The sequence below is a fragment of the Tubulanus polymorphus genome, chromosome 11 (assembly GCF_964204645.1).
Source record: "Tubulanus polymorphus chromosome 11, tnTubPoly1.2, whole genome shotgun sequence".
Taxonomy (NCBI): Eukaryota; Metazoa; Nemertea; class Palaeonemertea; order Tubulaniformes; family Tubulanidae; genus Tubulanus; species Tubulanus polymorphus.
Genome location: NC_134035.1, coordinates 3,535,908 through 3,559,333, shown reverse-complemented (window position 1 = coordinate 3,559,333; position 23,426 = coordinate 3,535,908). Strand labels below are relative to the sequence as shown.

Sequence of the window (23,426 nt, the reverse complement as noted above, 5' to 3'; positions counted from 1 at the left end):
TGACATGAGTTCTCAAATTGATATGAATTATATCATTGTTTTATTGATGAAACTAACGAAAACGACGAAAGCTTCATATATCAATCGATGATATTTTATGTTTCAACATCTTAGTTTTTTTTTTTGTTTCAGGTAACAATTCATCGAAGAAATATTCAATAATAATTTAGCCATGAGATCGACGCTTTTTCGCCAGCTTACCGCTGGTTAACAGGCGTTGGATGTAGATTAGCGATTAGCGTCAATAAACGTCGGAATTCATTTTCCGTCCTGTGCCCAAGCGGTTTAGGACGTTATCTCGAACAAACTGCTAAATAGATAGTAAGAAAACGGCGGATGCGATAGCACCATGTCTGAAAGTGCCGCCATGCCGCCTAATCACGAAAAACCGGAGGCAACTCCGACAGGTTCGAGCGCCGAAGAAGGAAAAGAAGAGAAGTACATCGCGCAGTTGTTTTCGGCGTGCGATTTGGACAGTTCCGGGTTCATCGATCAGGCCGAACTGGCCAGCATTTGCACCGAACTGTCTTCGGACGAACTGACCGACGTGTTCTCCGAACTAGACCAAGACGGAGACGGTCGCATCAGCGTGAACGAGTTCGCCGAGGGTTTTAAGAGTATTAGCCAGACGTTGCTGAACATTAGCCGCAAAAGGCGGCGTATGTCGACGGCGGCCTTGAGTAGAAACGGAAGCAGAGATTCTTTGGATAGTCGAGAAAGTCTGGACGCCTTGCGGGAGGATGAAACAGTATACGCAGTGCACGGTCTCAAAGATGGCCTCGCCGCATTATCTTGGTAAGTAGATATTCAACATTCATTCTATTGATTCTAGTTCACGAAGAAAAGCATTTTATTATGGATTTATCGATTTATCTCCGATATGAAGAAAGATGTCGGTCGATACAGGGTGTCCGGGAAAATGCGGTAGCATATTCCTAACCGACTGGGACAATTATTAGTATAGTGCCATAGAAAAATAAGATCTTCGAGATGAAATCATTAAATCGGTTAAGTAAAGCAAATGGTAGCCTTTTGAAGTGAGAGAAGTCGATGCGGTTCTTAAGGAAAATAATTAGGTGTTTACATGTAAAAGTACCCTTCTCATGTCAATACTGATACCTAACATGGTATTTTTTTATTCCGCTACATCAACGGTTAGTTATATGACATTTTTCCGTCGACCCTGTAGAGTGTGGTAGATCATACGAAAATATCGAAACAAAAAAAAATGCAATTTCTCTGAATGCACCGAAATACATACGCCCGCGACACATGAGAGACTTTGATTAATTTTATTTGATTTTAACGTCTGTTTTATCTCGCCCTCGCGCATTATTATTCATAGCCGGTAAACGTATTATTGAAATGTGTGCCTATACTTCATCAGATTGACTCTGGCGTGAACACCTGCTGACTTTCTTGGAATGCACGATTCGCTACGTCACGTAATCCCGTGCGAGAAAAAAAAACGATTACGGAATAATCGAACAAAAACACCGGTTCCAACGACGACGACTTTTTTCTGATTTTCCCAAGAAAATAAGAAATTCGTATACGTTAAATAAGAGGTTTTTCGCAATACGTCTTCAGGATGTCAGCTTCGTCGGGGCTATGTTCCGGAGTATGCGCGTCGTTCTAGTGCGTACGAATTTAGCGCAAACAAATGAATGTAATTGGCATACTTCCAGAACTAATTATTAAAAATCTATTGATTATGCGACGGCTTGACTTCATCGAGCGTTCGAGTGACCATTCTGAGTCCTTAAAAGCCTAGAGCACGTAGTGAGAAAACTATCGATAGAAAGAACCACAGAAATTCAGAAGTTGAAGGTTATACAAATATCGCCAGTAAATGATTTGTCCCATCCCGACCTTAACGACATCTCAAGGGGCTGTCCATAAAAGGCGTCCACACAAAACAGCAAGATTTTGACCAACTCCCCTCCCCGTGTCCACAGAATGTCCACATTGTTATTGCACTAGCCCCATCCACTTGTCCGTCGGACAAAAAGCAGTTTAAGACTTCGGATATCCAGTTATGCAAAATAAATCGTTTTTTCACTTAATCATCTATTATACATTCTGGACCACAGTTTGTTATTCCATACATTATCTTGAAAACATTCATATGAAAGTTGAAGTAGTCATTCATTTAATGCAGCACTTGACTTAAGAGAACTCGGATAGAGCCTATACATTATTATCCATAAAAGTTGTCCCATTGGTGATCACCCCTCCCCTCGAAGAAGGATGCCCAAATCCAACATCCCCGTTCCCCTTGTTCACAAAAGTCCGAAGTTCACAAACCCCCCTCCGCTTCGACGTTGGACACCTTTCATACGGACAGCCCAAACCCTTCAAATATATTTATTCAAACGAATATATCACGTAACAATTACTTATGTATTTTTCTTAATGATTTCGACATACGCCTACGTGATATCGAATGTCGGATTGTGCTTCCTGATCGAGCAGCTGATCAAACCAGATATCGGTATTCGTGTGTTCGTGTTGAACGGATAATGAAATGGATCATTAAATCAACTGTTTGTTTAACCTGAAATAGTCGTCGAACACGACGCCACCGAAGCGTTTATCGATATCGGAGAACAATTCAATAGGATCTTCACCTCAATATAGGTTTACACATCGATACGTTTCCTTTAATGTCCCTTTTTTAGTCGACAATTACTTTCGCGGAATAGTTTTCGGTATTTCCGATCGAATGTAGTCGAGAGCTGTGCCGACAAGGGGAAATGGGAAATTGTATTGCGCATTCGATCCGAATAAGTTCATCTCCGGTTGAGAGTTGGGGTAAATGAATAACCACAGAAGCGTACACATGATAAATCTCATTTTCAACTTATGTAAATAAGTCTATTGAAAACGAACGTTTTCGGGAACGTGAATAAATTCATTGTTTTGTATTTCACCAAAGGAGTAGAAAAAATGATATGTTCAATGATGGTAAAAATAATGATAGTATATTTCCTATCATTTGCATAATGTTAACCTGACCAATGAATTGCTTTACTCTCTTAAATCGTAGCGAAGAAAATAATGGAAAATTGAAATCGAAAAAAACAAATTCAGCAATTATTATATCTGATCCATCTTTCTAATTGATAGATCTTCCCGATTATTGTAAAGCTGGAACTAGAAAATTCGATAATATTCATTATGTACGCGAATGTATGTTACACGCGTGTGATTCTATGATTATGTTTTCACAAAGCGTAGGTAGGTCTTTACTTTCAGCGCTATGAAGTGGGTTCTTAATCGAACACACATCAGCAGCAGCTGTCGTTAACAGTTTTTCCATCGTTCGACTAATTCATGATACAAGCACGAACATTTATCGACGATTTTATATGATTATGAGCGAAATTTAGATCACCATAGGACTCGGTTTTATAATAGACTGGTATCAACTTAAACCAAGGGGCGGCTAGCTTAATCGAAAATGAACTGAGTTAACCCCCAGGTTAAAGTTGATACCAGTCTATGAAATCGGATCCTGACCTTTACTGTCCAAAAAGTAACTTTGAGCTAATATATCGGATTCGACCCTAACAGTCATGTTCGCCAATGCAGTACTTTACTCAAGTCTGATGTTAACAGGATATATAAAATTCAAACATCGAATAGTATATTACCTCAAAGTTACTTTTTCGGACTAGCTTCTCTTTCGTTTAATAGGATAATATCTTATGCCATCGTGACGTCAAACCTGCTTGAACGAAATAATTATTGGGGTATGCGTAAGGCAGATTCTGAATCCGGTCTTCTTTGAAGGAGAAAAACTACAAACAACCTATTCTCAGAAAATCGAATATTCATTACCTGACTGTAACTAGAACACCTAACCCCTGCACCAGGTGGCGGTTATACTTCGTAACGGTGACGTCACGCACGTCCTACGCAGTGACGTATTGAGCATTTCAAAAATACAATTTCAACAGCTGCCGTTGATCCTTTACGCAATTTCGGATCGATGCTAATTTCAACCGTCAAATTTATTCAAATTACGCATTATGTACATAGATATCTATATGCGTTGTGTGATACGTGTGCAAATTTATTATTGCTAGGTTTATTGACCGTAAAAACGTAGCGCGGTCAACGCTTACGCAAATCGTATTGTCACATAGCCTAACGACATCGTCAAAATCGACTTTCGAGCTAAACAGTATCGAAGAAGAATATCATAGCATTACGTAATTTTGAATCGAAGTCGGAAATAAAGAAGAAAATAGTTACGTGGAACCAGCGATTTATGCTGACGTCGACGCAAAGAGTCTTTCGTAATCATTTCGCCATAAACTTGGGAAAATCGATAGCTGAAAAATAAGCCGCTCGAGTTGCATCGTGTATTGTGTATTGCACCGAAGGATTTGAAAGGAATGATATGCTAATGATGTTAGAAACGATGATATTGATGATTATATTTCCTATCAGCATAATGTTAACCTATACTATGAATTGGGAAATTCATAGTTGAAATTGGGCATCACACGTTTTAAGTTTAAAACTATTGATTTCGGTTTAGATACGAATTTTAATCGGATCATTGAAATATACAATTATACTTCTCGCTGCCTGCCTATTTGCATACAGTATCTGATATGTCGGGAACTATGGAAGGCTCGATGTGCCTTATTAAGTATCCTCGGGACAAATGTTTCTTATACTTGAACTAGAATTCAACTTATTTCGAATTCAACGCGATTGATTTTCGTGAGCACATCAAATTCACCAATCGACAATGATTCAATACTTATATAGCAGTTACAGCCTTGCTGGCCTGCATATGCTGGAACAATAACAACACTGGGAGCGAGAATGAAAGATGATTTCGTTTCGATATTTCAACTCCGAAAACCAGTCGATGTCAAGAGAACTACAATAAGAAATACGATATCATAAGAAACACGAACAACGAAGACAAAAAGGACATAGATATTTCGCCGTTCGAAAGTTTGCCGTTCGGAAAACCCGTTTGCCCATCAAACGAATTAATGGGTCTTTCGTAGGCTTTCGAATGCCAAACACCGTCGAACTTTCTACCCGATGTTTGGTTAGGTTTTCATCTATATTCACTTCTGCGATGAGTTGGGTTCGATTTCAAGAGACATTGACCCGGAGCCGGACCGACTAACTATACAAGCGGTTCTACGCTCGCACCACGAGGAATACTCGATTGCCGCGGACGCATTGTCGTCGGTAACCGAATCTTAGTACAGACCTCAATCGTGCGAGTAAAGCAAATATCGGGATTTAAACAAACACGAAAAATTCGCGATAAGATAATCGACATTTTTTAGCACGCAGTGGACTATTAATTATAGTGCGCGCTAGTAGAACAGAGTATCCATAGCTGGAGCAGGTGGTGGGACCGAGATCATTTCATATATTCTATCGATATACTATAATGCGAAAAAAGAAACGAGCCGAGTCGACGACATAAAACTCTCTGATTTTTGAGTTATGTGATTGCAACTCGCAAAGACCGATTGACGTGACTTGTACGACCTCACGATTAGAGACTTATTCAGCGAGAGGGACGCGCAGACAGGGAGACAGCAGCTGGTGGCAGGATAATCGGCGAGCTGTGACGTTTTGTTCGAACTGCTGCTGCTAGTAGCTAGTAGTAAGGGTAGGCTACACTGTAGTGATGTGTGGCCGGGCTTAAACCGATTCTACGCACGCAGATTCCGGTTATACATTCAACGCTGCCAAATCCCAAAAACGCGTTTTTCCAACTTTTAATCGTGTGGCGTAACCGCGGTTCGATTCGTAAAGAGGCTTATAATTGGCCCGCGCGTGTTTAGCATTTATTCAAATTCCATTGTTTCGTAACTATAACATTTGAACATATGGACGGCGATAATTATAGATTTTCAACTTTTCAAGCATCCAGAGCGCTAGCGCACAAGCGATGATTAATATGTACATATATACATATATCCAAGCAGCTGTTTTGCCTAGGAATAGTTTAGGCGACGACTGATGATATTATAATGCATTATAGAGCATTGCGCGCGACTATGGGACGTATAGTATCAGTGTTTTAAACGGCGTATAGTTACCATTAGGCGACGAATCAAAACGGATCTCTCTATAACTGAGATATACACATAAAACGACGCAAGACGCACGTGCGACATTATTGTTATTTTCATTATCATCATATATTTTCGACGAATGTGCTTCGGTTACGACGGATTTCCGAGAAAGTGTCGTATTGTTTTATCGCCGCTGAGCGTTATGGTGGTAGAGTTATTATCAGCGATGGATTCTACGTCGCGAGAAGGTGCCGATTATCTGATCCAGTCTCGTCTGATATTCGGACGACGGCGAATTCCGGTGACGTCACCTGGTGACCGTAACGCGAGTCTTTGTCCGTTACGCTTTGTGAGCAGACGATATTGAAATACATTATGAAAAAGGGAGACGAAACTAAGGATAAAAGGAAGCGTCTTCAAAAGGCTGAAGAAGTCAACAGCCCGAAACAGACGACATCGACGACTCAGCTGGACGCCGCCGCCGATGATTCCCGAGATGTCACGATCTTCGCCGATGATTCGCGGGATATCACGATCTTCGCCGAAGCCGCGACCGACGCCAAAAAGCGGGAAAAGCTGTTCAACGCGTGCGATTTCAATCGCAGCGGATTCATCGAACGCGAAGACATGCGACGGTTTTGCGCCGGACTCGAACCGAGCGATATCGACGAGATTTTCGAAACTTTGGACGAAGACAAGGACGGGCGAATCAGCAAAACGGATTTCGAGAAATCTCTACTGGCCATAGTCGACGAGGCGGCCGCCGAGTATCGGGAGGCGGCTTCTACCGGCGACGGACATGCGAAACCACCGGAACAGTCGGAGAAAGATCGCGACAAGATCGGCGAAGATGCCGCCGAAAAGAGGACTAATTCGGCCGACTACTTTTCGGCGTTCGCGGAAGCGGCGAAGGATTCCGAACAGCAACGAGCGCTGTTCGGCGCTTGTGACGTCAACGGAAGCGGTTTCATCGAGCGCGAAGATTTGCGGGCGTTCTGCGCCGACTGGGCGAGTCAGGACATCGATCAAATATTCGACCGTCTAGATTACGATAACGACGGAAAAATCAGCGAAAACGATTTCAAACAAACTTTGGCCGAAGTTTCGTCGTCGAGGTCGTCGTCTCTGACGGCGCTGGTGGAAAGTCCCCAACTCCTCGACGACGAATCGGCGGCTAGAAATCCGTGCTGCGCGTCGAAATCGAAACGAATACACTTAAAAGACATGAAAGAAATATCCGCGGATAGTACGAAAAGTACGGACAGTCTTTTCTACGATAGTCCCCACTTCCCGCCGTCCGTGCGGAGGTCGGCGTCTTGGGGCGCGTCGGGTAAATGTAGCCGCCCACCGTCCATAAACTCGTTGTTCGAAGACGAAAACAACCCACCGAATATCATCAGACACTTCCCGATCCGCAGGCGGCACAGTATCTGCCTTGAACTGCCGACATGTGATAAACTAGGTTTTTGCACGGATGTTATGTGTAACGTCGGATATCTCAATCATAGGTATGGCTCTGTATGTTCGGTATAAAATTTTCAAAATTATCAATTTCAGAGATGATATGAATGAGCTTGAATTGCTGATGGTATTTCATACTTATAGGGCCTTTGACCCGGGATGGAATTTCAGATCAATCATGCAGTGGGCCTATTTCCAAGCGTGTGTTTAGCTAGCGCAGATGCCCATCACGGGGCGTATCGTATTTTCAATGGATTACCCAACTCCCGCTGGTGTAACAGCGGGGTTAGATTTAACCGCGTTTTGATCGAATAAAAACTGGAAATAATATTAGCATTTTCGTAGAATTATTTAGCATACATTATCAACGAGTACATCTGCCGTGATGACTCAGCTACGTAAAGCAGCAACAGGTGTCCTCTTAGATACACTGTGCCGTGCTGAACCGTACGACAAAATACGTATATGAATCATTTATCAATTTCAAAAATATATATTACATCACGGCGAAATTTCTAGTAATCCTAATTCGAAAATAACGATGAAATAAAACGCGATCTTCCAATTTGCTATTTGAGAATGAGAATTATTACTGTAATTAAATTTGGTGTTTCTTTGACAGTTGAAATTAATTCATCGCACCACTGACGCTAACACATGGCGCGTTCGTTAAGGAAACGGCCAGGTTTGACGTCGCAGGTGACGTCATAGTCTAGGTCACGGTGTCGTTTCAAAGCAAAACTACCTACATTAAAGAATAACGACAAAGCAGTACAAACAACTAAAACGAAATATGAATTAACTAGGAAATTCAGGTTTTCACAATGGTCCGTTTCGAAAATGACCAAAAATGATTTGATCGTCTTTTTCATTATAGGTGTTTCTAACAGTTAAAATAAACAGTTACTTATCACAATTCCATTGGGCAATCGTCACCAATGCTTGTTTTTTTTATAGATATCATGTAAAGTATCTTGTAGAATTGAATTTTGATGACGAAATAGCTAATAATAATAATAATGAAAATAATGATAATAATTATCATTATCATAATATTAATAATAATAACAATAATGAAAATGATAATAATAATGATAATAAAAATTTATATTACATAATAGATGTATATGGAATTCTAAAAGGGTGATTCGGATTTGGCTGCCAAATTTGTGTAGACTCCTTTGGCTGCTGCGGGTTAACAGTCGAAATTATAACCAACAAAAAAATCTATAAGTCATGATTATATTACACATAACTCTGAACTTAAATCTAAACAAATCTTGTTCGCGAGTCTCTCATTTTACATTTAAGAATAAAACGGTTGTTTTTCTACTGTCGTCAAAAGCTCGTTTTTATATTGTCGTGACGAACAACCTTCGTCTCAACGAAAAACAAATGACACACAATCGACGACGCATATGGATAAAAATGACACCGTTAGTTTTGCCCGGATTTTGCGTAGGCCGAGCTTCGAAGCGAAGATCTCGCTATAATGCTGCAAAGCTTATAATCATAATAACGTATATAGCCAGCCTGGACCGGCTTTGTTTGCTCGTGTAGGGTGGAGCTGAAAATGAAGCCAGCTGTTACTGCTGAAATTATCGCTGCCAGCGTGTTTGCGCTGGTAAAATATCCCTGTTTTATACCGAGCGTCATTTCTTCTTCCAGGCAGGTATTTCATACACCGGCGACTCGATCGAATTGAAATATGCGCGGTTGTCGACTCGGAAAAAGAGATATTCTCTGGTAAAATTCGCTAGTTAATTCCGATGCGGATAACCCGCCACACCTCGCAGCTACTCGCGTAGTGGGAAGTAGTTCATTTTTGATCAAATTTGATAAAGATTCTAAGGTTCCTTTAGAATTTAAATACATAATCGCATCTTAAGTTACCGAACATATTTATGATAGACCTTTCTACTGAGTGTTTGGAAAGATTTCCATTGAAATCGATGAATTTCAAGAAAAATCGGTTCGATTTCAATTAAGAAGTTTACATAAAACAAAGCCCACAAGCTAGTAGCGAATCTGGCGGACCTTCGCTTGCCATGAGTGGAATCGTCCATGATTGTCGCGGATGTAATCGGGACAAAAAAAGGCGGATCAAAAGTAAACGTTGATTATGTGAATTTCCTTACGAAATACACACTCGACAATAGCGAGTTAATGAAAACTTAAAACGACCTTGACCGTTACGCGTGACCGAGAAATGAAAAGAACAGACAAACGATCATAATACGCATAGGCGCACGCAGAGCATTATACTGCACGATCCGGTAAAAATATTCAATTTTACTTCACTTTACTCGACAAATACTTGGTCTAAATACGAATAAAAATTCGAGTGTTACAGTACATGAAAGAAAGACATTGTATACGACCTACAGTACAGTTGAACATTTGTATACACGTGAGCGCAGAGTTATTGTAGGGAATCATTAAGTGAAAAGTCTCGCCATTTTACCAACAAAAATAAAAAATTTTGAAAAAGTTTGGGTTCGTAGAAAATCTTCAATCCAGATATAATCCCTTACTATCGTTTAAATATGTACGGTAGATTCGTCCCCAATTCCATTATTACACAATTGACATGCGTCTTCCCGCACGCCCTATATCCTTCCATCTACCAACTTATAATTTGCAATAAGGAATTTAGTTGAATTTACGATAAGGTTATTCGAAATATCAGAGACTGTATAAATGGTTTACGAGGTATAGATCAGTTTTGAATAACAGTTAGAACTTGTAGGAGAATCGCGCATGTTGCCAGACTGTGATTGCTGATAACGCCTTATCAATAAAATCTGCTAATGAAACACTACCTCGGAATATAATCCTACGGCGCGTTATTGGAGAGTCGGTATTTGATTTAAATACGTTTTTATGCGAAACAAACGGTGCACAACGCGGCGTATATGAATATATACGCAATTAAATACACGTATATTAGTCTTGCAGGGATTGCCTCGACGCAGTACTGTCTGCGCCATACCGAAATACGTACACGAAATATATCCGACTATGGTTTTGTGACATCAACAAGTTCTGAGATACGTATATGGCTTAAAACGATATTATTAGGATTGATATTACAAACCGGAATTTCTTGATATATGGAAAAATAGATTTTTATCGATCGCTGGGATACAGGAACCATAACGATGCCCGATTCGAATATATTGGATATGACTATATCGCCAGAGCTGTTAGTATTTTGATTTAGAAAAAAAAACTCAAGAGTTTCGGAGGTTTATTCTGGGGTTTTTTGTATTTGTAGAATAGGAAAATATAATAAGAACTCATTAAGATCTACTACTAAAACTGACATAATTTTTCGGCCGCAATAAGGGTCCACGTTTTTTAATACTAGATATACGTCATTTTTGCATGTTTCGACGAAATCTACGTACATTTTCGAATGAATGTGTCATTTCAGCCAAGAACACGTAGTAGAGCTCTACCAGTCGATACACACCGAGTACCCTCAACTACTTCCTTGCTTCGAGAAGATAATTCTCGACGTCATCAAAGACATTCGAATACACCAACTCGAAAATGAACGACTCGAACAATCATTCAAAAGGTAGAAAATGGCAAAAACGGCAAAATCGGCAAAAAACGGCAAAATTTTACAGTTGTTTTTTCCTATATGCAAAAAAAACATATTCCTAAATTGAAGTGCACGTACGCGTTAGTTTTTCGTGACGATATCATTGTGTTTTTTTCTATAGAGAAAAAGAACAGCATGAAAAACATCTACGACAGTTGGAAGAAGAGATGGAAAATCAGATGATTAAAACGGAGACTCGGGTTCGAAAAGAGGTAGTGGTAAAATATGTGTACATCGTAATGTATACGAGTATATGTTTATGAGATTGTAGAATTAATCGATCGTAGAAGCAAAATCTACAATCGTAAAAAGAACGAACTCGTTGTTTCCAACGCAGAATACTGTGGCCTATCTACAGGGAATGTATTTGAATTTTGAAATATATTCGAACATTTTGCATTTTCTGACGATTGTGTTTTTTACATATACATTACTTCAATTAACGATATCCCTGTATAACTGGACTAACAATGTTAAACTTTTGAATGTTCCTTGTCGGCTGACAATTATCTAATCCAATGTAAATAACGAGTCTTTTCTTTTTCAAGGAACGCGAAAAATCCGAAATGGAAAAAGGTGACTTAAAACGGGCCATGGAAATGGAGATTTTAGAGTTACAAGCTTCGAATCGTCGGTTGCAACAGGTAAAAAATGCCTCGGACTTATAGAATTTGCAGAATAATCGTTTTTGCCTATTTATAGTTAGAAATACATCGTGTCGCTTGTTACAGGTGGAATCTCGGTCGGCCGACCGCGAGTGTTCGGAAGAAATGGTCGCCACGCTGAAGGACCGCATCGAAGATATGAGCACGGAAAACCGGTACTTAAAAAGCGACCTGACCGACGCACAGACCAACCTGGCGTTGGTACGCAGCGAACTGACCGGCTACAGGACGCAATACGAAGAGAAAAGCCTCGAGCTCAAACGTCAAAAGAACACGTTGATGGACTACATCAGGGAACAAGACAACTTGACTCGCCAGTTACATCTATTACAGTAAGTTGACTATATACGCAGCGTTACTATATCTACGAAATACCCGCAACCATTTCATTTCAAAAAAGGTTCAATTTTCGTATATAGGCTCCCGATACTCGAGTGAATTATTATAAAATGCTTATTAGAAATTAGAAAAACCATCGATGAAATAGACGATAAATATAGGCTGATATTTTACAATTTTTAAAGCTTGTCGGTGATGGAAGGTATTTAAGTGTAATCTATGGCGTTATCTTTGTTGTCGTTTTGTCTGTGTGCCTTTTTTTCGCAATATTACATTACCGCCACATAAAACCGCTACCTACGTCGCGGTAGCTAAAATCTATATATCATATTCACTGTAGACATTAGTAGTTAGTTCCTATTAGGTTTACGTGTTTAGTCATGTACTGAAGTGTCTTACGGTCGCGTGTGTTCAAACGACCAAAATAAAACCGAAATAGTTTAATGATTGAATCTATTAGTGTGATATAATGATAAATGATAATAATAATGCGCAGGTCAAGGAAACCTCGACGACGTTGCAAAAGGTGCCGCACAATAAACTGGAATCCGATACAGTCATTAATAGAAGACCAACAGTTAGCCTTAAAACCGTGAATATTCAAAGCATGCCAATCCTTTGCATACCGTGTCCATACGATTAACTATTTACTAATCCCACGCACCGTATTAACGATAATTATTACCATTTACGTACATAATATATCAACTCAAGCTTTAGAATATTTTTCACGTGTTATACTCTTTTTACCCCTGTTCATGGAATAGAACTGTAATTTTGTTATCATCGACCAATAACACACTAAATCGCTTCCACAATTTCTAGTTCTTTTCTTTCAAAATTCCTTTGTTCATTGTTCATCGTTTTTTCGCATGTAGTTAACTAACCCATTCTTTATGAATTCGATATCATAGTTTGTTTATCATTACGGGTTATATCTAAGACTTAACAGCTTTTTCCCTACTTAATCATTAAACTATATAATATGCAGAAAGTTTTGTCATACTCCTCCCAACAAACCACAACTTCTCCAATGTCATTTTACGTCGATTTAACTGTTCAGCTTTTGAAAACGTTAGATCGAAACCATGAATTCGAACATATTGATATCTAACATAATATAACATTGCTTAACGTTGTTTTGGGCAATTCGCCAAGGAACTAGAATGTGGATGAAAATACCACGACGTTTTAGAAAAGAATTAGAATCATAAAATACCTCGTTAATCGATAGTAATATTAGGCACATAGACCTTGTGATAGTCTCCAGATATAGAAACGAAACAATTGATTCTTTTTTAAAAGTTCTTTTCTAAAAATGTCGTAATTTTTCCCCCAGTTTGGTCTGTTCTAATTCGTAACATAGCCGCCATTTGCATATATTCAAATTTTGTACCGTCGTCGACGTTTAAACTTGATACCGAATATTGATTCGATTCCATATTCATAATAATGATATAACAATTAAATAATTGCAGTGGAATGATAGCGAATTGATTCTCAATGTAAAGGGTCAGCGCTTTGAACACATAGTGCAGAAAGTTCTGCAATACTTAAAGTGCACTTGTCAAATGAAAAAAAAACAGCCAAATCCAACAGTTACTATTAGTCGGCGTGGCCGTCCTCGTCTCGTTAGAATTAACACGCGTGCAAGATAAGAATTCTCTTTCAAATATTTTTCAGCGACGCCAATAAAAAATTACATGACACGAATGACGATCTAAGGGCGGCATTAGACAACGCACGGCTGTCTCACAGGAGAAACAGATCAGAGGTAAGTAACAAACTAAATACGACCTTACTTTATAAATATCGCTTTATATGAATGTCTCCGTATGTTGTTACGGTGGGCATATCGATTGAATTCAATTCAATTCAAATGCCGGTGTCGAGCGGTGTGGGCGAGTGATTAGAGCGTTCGACTCCGGGAGCCAGATCGTGGTTCAAACCCCGTACATTACCGTAGTGTTCGGCCTCGCGAGACACTTTATACTCATCGCCTCTCTTCACCCAGGAGTAAATGGGCACCTGGCGTGATAGATGACTCCTGAGCGCCTCTAGTAGCTGCTCGGATGTTACTTCTCCCCGAGGAGAGATGGCTGATACATGGAATAGAGTTATAGGGGGGGATGGAAAGCGCCGTTGAACATTACACCACTGTGAAAAGGGCGCATTAGAAATCAAAATACTATTACTATTTTCATCATGAATTTGGTAGTTGATTTGGTTGTCGATTTTCGAATAATGCTTTATTTCGAGTTCGTGCGAGTCGTCTGCGGTATCCGTCGTCAGTTGCAATGCGAAAGCTGTGTATATAGTACGAGGGAGTTTATCGGCGATAAAACTCGTTTGATGGACTGTCACGCAGCGGGGCTTGAGTCCGTCACATTTATCACTTTACTTACTTATTAATTAATTCCCCCGTCGCTCCGTTACAACCCTACGTACTGGTGGCTACACTATCACATTCCGCTAACACTCCGACTTTAGCTCGCGATATACGGGCCGGCTTATTATATTTATACATAGGAAATAGGAAGGTTCGCATAGATACGCCGCTATGGACGAAGTAGAAAAAATGACTTAGCATAAATCGCCGGCGACTGTGGAAGACTGGTATTAATCTCAGTATTTAGACTTAACGAGTAAAACGCACGCGTTTATTGTCCGATTCTGTTTTCTAATTTCTCCGACGATGGACTAGAGATAAACTCCTAAACTGTCAGACGATGTCGACGTTTCGGTATCAAAACTGCGGGATTTTCACTTGTTAAATCGTTAATATCCTACACGTCTATAGTTTTACGCGTTTTGCGTCGCATTTTCGCCATCCAGAAATACGCGTTCGACGGCGCGTGTATTTCTTTCGGATCTTAACGCGAAGCGACCGCGATCGCCGCCGCCGTCCCGCGCGAATTCAAACGTCGCCAATACCTACTTCGCAGACGGATCGATGTTTTAGAAAAATGATATCTATTCGGGAATATACCGTTGTATTGGAGCCGCGCGATTTTCAATTGCTTTCATAAAGGATCGTGTATATACGGTGTATCCGATAGCGGTAATAATGAATTAGTAAGCGATATCTCGCTTTAAACCGCAGCAGCATCGAGAATAGCGTCCGACCGCTTGTAAAGAATATCTATACTAAAAAAAAAAAACAATATTTCACAGTGGATGTATATATGAATATATAGATAGGTAGGAGGCACGTCGGACAAATTGGTTTTTCACTAGCAAGTTTTCACAGAAAATGGCGGCGTGTCGATATCGGAATGCGTTTGGATGATACGTGTGTTCGTACCCTCACGCCTGTTCGGTTTCAATATATGCAGTAAAGAAAAAGAACAGGCAAAAACGTAGTTAGAGTTGCTTCGGTCTCGCGAGCGAAAAAAAGTAATCAGTGGCATCGAATCGGAAAGTAATAATATCGTTTGACGAAAGAAATGGCCGACCAGCGGATGTATTTGAACACGAATCCGATGACGATGGATAGATATCCGGATTACACGCTACACAAACTCTACTCGCCCCGTCCGCACAGGCACAGGTCGTCCGTCAGAGGACCGGCCGCGTTCACGAAGGTCGGCTCGCACATGTACCGTCTGAGTCGTAGTCATTTCAACGTTTCTACATTTCAGCCGAACAGAGGCTCGTTCGAGGAACTGGACGTCATCGACAGCGGGTAAGTTCGACGATGTATAGCCATTGGCGAGGTCCGACAAAAATTGAACTTCCATACCGCTGGAACATCGTTATAACTGATACTGCGGGCAACGGTATAAAATCAACATTTATGGATTATCGTCCCCTAGACAAGTACTCCCGCATAATTCCAATATTCTTCAGGATACTCAGGACCCAGTTCCACAGTTGCGAGTAATGTTTTAACTCAGAGTCAAATCCTAACTCAGAACTGTGGAACTGGACCCAGAAGTCGTTTACCCTATCGGAACGAGTGCTTGTCAAGGATATGACGGAAATATGGATATATAAGCCAGGAATCTGAAAATTATCGTTATAAATAGTATCTACCAAATTCGCCAATGAACTTCAAGTAGTTTGGAAGTTAGTCTCATAGCCAATCTAAGAACAGTCCTATCTATTCCGGCGCAACATTGTTCCTGGTGTTAGCCGCACTGATAAGACCAGACTTAGTTCAATTTTGGCCATGTATATGATACATCCATCGAATTAGAGCCTATTTATGACGCTTTTAAGAAAACCAATTAAACCCCATGGATATTAGTAATTTTCTAATTCCACCCGCCCTCCCGTATGTCAAAACGAGATGGAAAATTTTTGTTCGCTAGCGTTATGAATCTATTCGAGGCCTCCGCTTCGTAGTATCGAGATTACGGGATCAACTGAGGCCTGTAATAAAATCGCATCAAACTGATAGGTTATTACACTGATAGATTGGGTCGGTGGCAAAACGTCAATGTTCTCACTCGATCTCTTATAACGTGAAACAGATTGTCCTCTATAATCATACACGGGCATTAACGTCTATAATGGATTACACAATGTTTCGATAAAAATCTGTTTTATTTTCCTCGAGTCAAATTCTGTCAGGGTGGCACTGCATTGGCCTGGAAACCCTGAAGAACTCAGGGAATTAGAAACATCTATTTGAAATCAGGGAAAACTCGGTTGGGAATTTGACAAATTTTGCACAAAAAAAACCTGGAAAGCACATAGTATCTGGATATGCTGTTGACCACGCGTTTCTTTATCAAGAAATCCACAGATTTACTCAGGGAATTCTGTGTTATGGCCCGAAAAATTAGGCAAAATTCCAGGAATTTGTAGATTGGTGGAAAGTGGCCACACCGTGTTAATGTTTGCTTATGTTTTTCATTTTCATCAGCGCAAAACGGCCTCGAAGCCTGTGTTCACCGACACTCGTCGACGACCAGAGTCTGGCCCTGTGCGACCCGACGCTGAATCGTTCTCTACGACATCAGAGATCGTACGACAAAGAAAGTCTACCGGAGGATTTCGGTAAGTTCTCTATCGGCGAGGGAAGGCTTTCTCGGTAGGGGGCATTAGCATAAGGTCCATCACAATCAAATGTATTTCTGTCAGTACTGGACCCCTGCAGTGTGACCCGGGACGGGCTTCGCAGTCATGGCTTGGACAGTTAAAGACCATCTAAGTTCTAAATCCAATCTAATAACTTAAGTCAAAGCTCATTTTGGTTCTATAGCCAATCTAACAACCGTAGACGAGTCTGAGCTCATTTTAGTTCTATAACCAATCTAACAACTTGAGACCTGTCTTGAGATTTCAAAGTCCTTAAAGACCTTCCCGAGGAAACTGGACAAATCAAGTGAATTAGGTAGCGATGAATTCGAGACTGTATTATTTCATCAGATGAATCAATTATAGGCCCTATACCTACCAGTGCATTTCGCTCAATCATATAAAATACAACGACATTTAAACATATGAACGTAGAGCTGCAATGATTAATCAACTCGTACGTATATTTCATTGTATTGCGTCGGATGGAAATATCAGCGTTAGAAATGAATTATTAATTATGCACCGACGTTAATGCAAACCTCGTTAATATCGATTGTTAATGAACCGTTTTACCGTTGCTATAGCCGCCATTTTTTGCCATTTACTTTGGGTCATTTCTTCTGCTTTTGAAAAAAAACAACTTGTGAAGCGTGTTTTATGGTATTTCATTGGTCTATATGAATTATTCAATATGAATGAATCGAATGATGAATATTTTCCGATGAGTTTTCTATCGGTGGTGCCCTTTTGATTCTAATGATATGCCCTATTCACGGAGGGGCGTCCCTCCCTGACTGAGACCCTAGATCCGGCCCTGAGTTCTATGATGATACGACTCACACACGTGTTCGGTATGATTTTTCGTACAGATAGCGGCCATTCGACGATGCGAGACGTGAACGACTTCGAGTCGGAACTGGACGACGGAGAATACTACGCGGACAGACGAAACTCGAGATTCGGCGCCGATACGGAGACAGAAACAGAGGTGAGAGGATTCAAAATCATTGTGCCCTGCATTCCCCTCCGGGAGTTGCAGCAATGGTCTTCATCCAGTCCTGGAAGTGGTTTTATCCACAATAATCTCCATTGCGCTAGTGTAACCACCTGTGGAACACACTTATGTTCTTGGTGAACAAAAGTCAAATCATTTGCTTATTTCTAATTGAACTGCTGACGAACCCCGCATTGAAGTAGATTCATTAACTTTGTGACCTGGTGCTGAGCGACAGCTGAAATACTGACACGCTACAGTAAGCCGGCTACAAAACAATAGGCATTGATCGTCGATATTTGATAAATCAATGTTCTCGACCTTGTATACAGCACCAACAACGTGTTTAAGCTATTTCTTTATCATAAAAAGGCATAGATAATAAAAATGCAAAGAAATCAAAGTGCGGGAATCTATTTTATCTCTGGATGGCATCGTTGTAGGTGGCGGAGTCGCACGATGACATGGACACCGAGGTAGAGTTGGAGTCGTTGAGGCCGTCGATGTCGCGGTCGGTTTCGCGGTCGCCCAGTCGACCGGGGTCGGCTAGTAGCCGGAGCAGTCAACGGTCGCAAAGATCGACGAAAGGTCGGCATCGCAGACAACTACCGAGCGTACCGAAAAATGTAAGTATCTTCGAGATACCCGTAGTTAGAGATGCTTTCCGAACCGTCGATTTTTCGACGCTGTAAAAACCATCGTTAGTCTTCTTCAAGGCGTCAATAAACTACCAAGTTACTTTTCTTATGAAAATGAAAATACCGAATCAGCTTTCAACGTTTCTAATTTTCAGGCGCTCAGCACACAACAAATAACTTCCGAACCGGAACGAATGTATAAAGTCGTATTGTGCGGAGACGCGGCCGTTGGGAAATCCAGTTTTATAATGAGACTTTGCAAAGGAAAATTCGTCAACAATCTTAATTCAACGTTAGGTAAACGCGTGTTCTAAATCAAAAACGTTATATCAGCGCCGGGAGTAAAATGGCTATTCGGGGGTGTCGTGACGTTTGCCAAAGGCCGGCGCCGAAATATAGGCTATTTTACACTGGCACTTTATTTCAAGGAGCGCCCCTTTAGCTCAACGACGCAGGGAAATAATTATAAAGTTCTATAGCCAATCTAACAACTTAAGACCAGTCTTAAGACTAACGTGGTCTTAAGTCATGACTGTGCAACTAGCCCCCGATGGAGAAATACCATGTGTAGCAATGCGAAGTGAATTGTCACTAATCCACCTATTAACTCTAAACAACTTTTGAGCAACTGGGGCCTGGGTAATCAATTGTACTTGGTCAATGTCAGCTTAACTTCACGGCAACAAGTTCTCAATTTCTCTTGTCTCCGTTCGTTTTCAGGCGTTGACTTCCAAACGAAAACGCTCCAAGTCGACAATAGAGTGATCGCGTTGCAGTTATGGGACACTGCCGGTCAGGAACGATTCCGCAGCATCGCCAAATCGTATTTCCGACGCGCCGACGGGGTGCTGCTGCTTTATGACGTCACCTACGAACGTTCGTTCATAAACGTGCGAGAATGGGTGGAAGCCGTGGAGGTGAGTCAGGTTAGACAACTATTAATACATGCTCCGCTACTCTCGGTACGGTGGCAGCATTTTGACGGTCAGTACCCGGTGTTCGAGCCCCGAAATTAACTCCGATATATAGAGACAATGCGTGACGTCACTATGACGTATTGATCACGCATCATGTGCGTTGGGCTATGGCTATAACTGGAGTCGCAATTGACGGCCAGTTGACGGTCGATGTGACGCATATGAAAATAGGCGTTTAGTAAAAGAATAACCTCTTATTTGCTCCAAAAAACCTCACAAATTTGGCATTTGAATCAGAGAATTCATAGAAACAATGTTTCGGTCTCTCAGTAGAGAAGCCATCATTAGATGTGCTTCTCCAGCGACCGAAAAGTTAAAACCAGTCTACTCTGACCCCCGGGGTCTATAAATACATCGTATACAGTGGCCGCCAAGGGAACGAATCGCAAATTACTCGCAAGTACTGGCCGTCATAATTAGAATAGTGGTAGGTGTATATACATCCATATACAAACACTTCACGTCTTATACTGTCTGCTGTGTTAGCAATCACAAGTGCCAATTTGTACGACCAGATATAAATTGGTTTCATCTCACTGGGTATCCGGTTTAAAAAAACCTATCACACCTATCATATATGTATACGTCACGTCTATATAAACATCTTTGTATACGACTATATTGCATCATAGCATGGATTTAGGCGTCCTCTGGTCGCTTGCATGATAATTAGATTAGTAGAATAATACCTTGAATCTATTCACTAACATCTTTCTGCACCGACTGCACGGTTTTTTGTTCGTTTTTGTCGTCGTGGAAAATGGGGAAAAATATGGAAAGAAAGCCCGTACGAGATATGGAAAAATTGTATCGAAATTTCGTTCGTATTCGAAGCATTCTTGAATCTAGTATTAGACACGATGAGAAGATTAGTAGAGGAGCCGTGTTAACCGGGTGTAGAACAGCGCTTTAACGGTTAACTTGTTTATCAGATGCAAGAGCTTGCGCTACCAGAGTATAATAGCTTCACCAGGTGAATGGGAGATGAATCTACGATACAATAGTAGCGAAAACTCGTGCGTCTAATAAACTAGTTAACATGTATCAGTACTACTTGTCACGTTGTATTGACTCGCATGTGCAATTGATTAGAAAATAATTGCTAGAAAATTATCAGTTCGTCAGAAAGTATTATACCATGGACTCTAAAACGATGGACTCTGAAACGAATTGTTTTAGAGTCCATGATCATACCTATGAATACGCGTACACTGCGTTAACTCACCCGGCGTTTGCTTTACATAGGAGGGATCGCAGAAGAAGATACCTATAATGATGGTGGGTAATAAGACGGATTTGAGGACGGAATACGAAGCCGACGGGCGACGAACGGTGAAATACGAAGACGGTGAACGAATTGCCAAGGTAGCTATATACTTCATTACACAGTTTCGAATATGGTACTCGTATTAAGCAGTTTAGTAAAGATAATCTGATTCGTTATTTTTTTTTCTCGTCTCAGACATACGACGCCCTCTTTATCGAAACCAGTGCCAAAGACGGGGAGAATGTTTTAGAATGCGTCACCGAATTAGCGAGGTAAGATATTTTTCCTCCCCCCTTCTATTTTCTTTAAGGTGCTTCTTAACTCTCAAAATTAAAACTTTTTGCAATTATACTAGCAGTCATATCAGAATTGGCTACCACGTTAAATAAACACTAGCTCAAGGAATACGGAATACAGTATTCCTGAAGATGACTATCAGGATATAGTCGAAACGTTGAATAAACTACTAGCACAAGGAATACAGTATTCCCGAAGATGACTATTAGAATAGAGTCGAAACGTTGAATAAACTACTAGCACAAGGAATACAGTATTCCCGAAGATGACTATTAGAATAGAGTCGAAACGTTGAATAAACTACTAGCTCAAGGAATACAGTATTCCTGAAGATGACTATTAGAATAGAGTCGAAACGTTGAATAAACTACTAGCACAAGGAATACAGTATTCCCGAAGATGACTATTAGAATAGAGTCGAAACGTTGAATAAACTACTAGCTCAAGGAATACAGTATTCCCGAAGATGACTATTAGAATAGAGTCGAAACGTTGAATAAACTACTAGCTCAAGGAATACAGTATTCCTGAAGATGACTATTAGAATAGAGTCGAAACGTTGAATAAACTACTAGCACAAAGAATACAGTATTCCCGAAGATGACTATTAGAATAGAGTCGAAACGTTGAATAAACTACTAGCTCAAGGAATACAGTATTCCTGAAGATGACTATTAGAATATAGTCGAAACGTTGAATAAACTACTAGCTCAAGGAATACAGTATTCCTGAAGATGACTATTAGAATATAGTGGAAATGTTGAATAAACTACTAGCTCAAGGAATACAGTATTCCTGAAGATGACTGTTAGAATATAGCCGAAACGTTGAATAAACTACACTTGCTCAAGGAATACAGTATTCCCGAAGATGACTATTAGAATATAGTCGAAACGTTGCTCACGGGAACTATTTCTTGACTTGTATTATTTCTTGTTATTTTCATTATGGGATTCTCTACATATGAACGTCCTCTTTACAGTATTCGCGTCGAACGAGGCCTCGTTAATGCGTCTAATTTCGTTTTTTAAATTGCAGGATTTTACGCACAAACGAAGATATAGAAGTCCAAAGTGCCGGTATGCAATTAGGCCAGTCGAGTCTGGAAAAATCGGATAAGAAATCCTGCTGCAATATGTAGAATACATTCAGTCTAACCGGTGGAACTCGTCCACGAATAAAGCACAAAAACGTAAAACGGACACGGAGCCGAAAACCATCGCTCTATGACCTATAGATAAGCGAAGGGACAATTTTTCTTAAAGTATAAAATGAGTACTTCAAAAAAATGCATTTTCTTAATCTGATCCGGTCGAGTAGAGTAGAGTGTAAGTAAAAATAGCCAGGAAACGAAAATAAGAAACTTAAATCCGCAAAAATACTCGTCGCTTAAAATTAAAATCGTCTCTTTCGAATCATCATTTACTATACACACACATATATATAAGTACCATTGTACTTAATGAAGATAATAGGTACAAATATATATATATATATATATATATATATATATATATATATATATATATATATATATATATATATATATATATGCATTCTATTTCGTCTTTCGATCAAATAGACATTGATGAAACACTGCGAGTCCGTGTTGTGACGATATATAGAGAATCGCACACTAACAAGGCGAGAATGGTGAAGTAAGAAAAGTTTCCTTAAAGCTAATGATTTATCGATTCGACGTTTCGGCTACATAGCATGATAGTCGTCTTCGGGAAAACTCGGGAAAACGTCGAACCGATAAATCATGAGCTTAAACGAAACATTTCGCGCTTCATCTTTCTCGTTTTATCAGTGCTTAGGGATTCTCTACACATCTTTCGATCAAAGTGCGTTCGCTCAGATGTCGAATCATCTTGAAAGGTAAAGCAAGTCGCGATCGATTCTGCGCCGTTACGTTATATAGTAGGAATTCATTTTCGCAGATCAGTCGCGGAAACCTATTTTCATTATGGTGCTTCGGAAAAATAATCTAGTCTTACAAAAACAGTGCCTTTGCTGTCCGTACAAGCAGCAGGGTGACTAAATCGTAGCTGTGAATTTTTGCGGTATATGCAATAGATAGAG

The 23,426-nt window shown here is 40.3% G+C and overlaps 1 protein-coding gene across 3 annotated transcripts; it reads left to right on the top strand.

The window, feature by feature from the left end:
- Positions 1-286: 286 nt before the first annotated feature.
- On the top strand, positions 287-22,811 carry LOC141913112 (ras and EF-hand domain-containing protein homolog). Of its 3 annotated transcripts, none has more exons than XM_074804568.1 (15): positions 287-795; positions 10,963-11,109; positions 11,258-11,348; positions 11,685-11,780; positions 11,868-12,133; positions 13,824-13,914; positions 15,782-15,825; positions 17,011-17,144; positions 18,038-18,156; positions 18,606-18,788; positions 18,956-19,097; positions 19,521-19,717; positions 21,023-21,142; positions 21,240-21,316; positions 22,380-22,811. In XM_074804568.1, the coding sequence occupies exons 1-15, from the start codon at positions 350-352 to the stop codon at positions 22,480-22,482; spliced, it is 2,256 nt and encodes a 751-aa protein (XP_074660669.1). In that variant the 5' UTR covers positions 287-349; the 3' UTR covers positions 22,483-22,811. The 3 variants fall into 3 exon arrangements, with proteins under 3 accessions (XP_074660669.1, XP_074660668.1, XP_074660667.1); XM_074804567.1 differs by lacking the exon at positions 287-795 and adding an exon at positions 5,892-7,573; XM_074804566.1 differs by lacking the exon at positions 287-795 and adding an exon at positions 5,892-7,573 and having other exon boundaries at positions 19,521-19,726.
- The last annotated feature ends 615 nt before the right edge of the window (positions 22,812-23,426 follow it).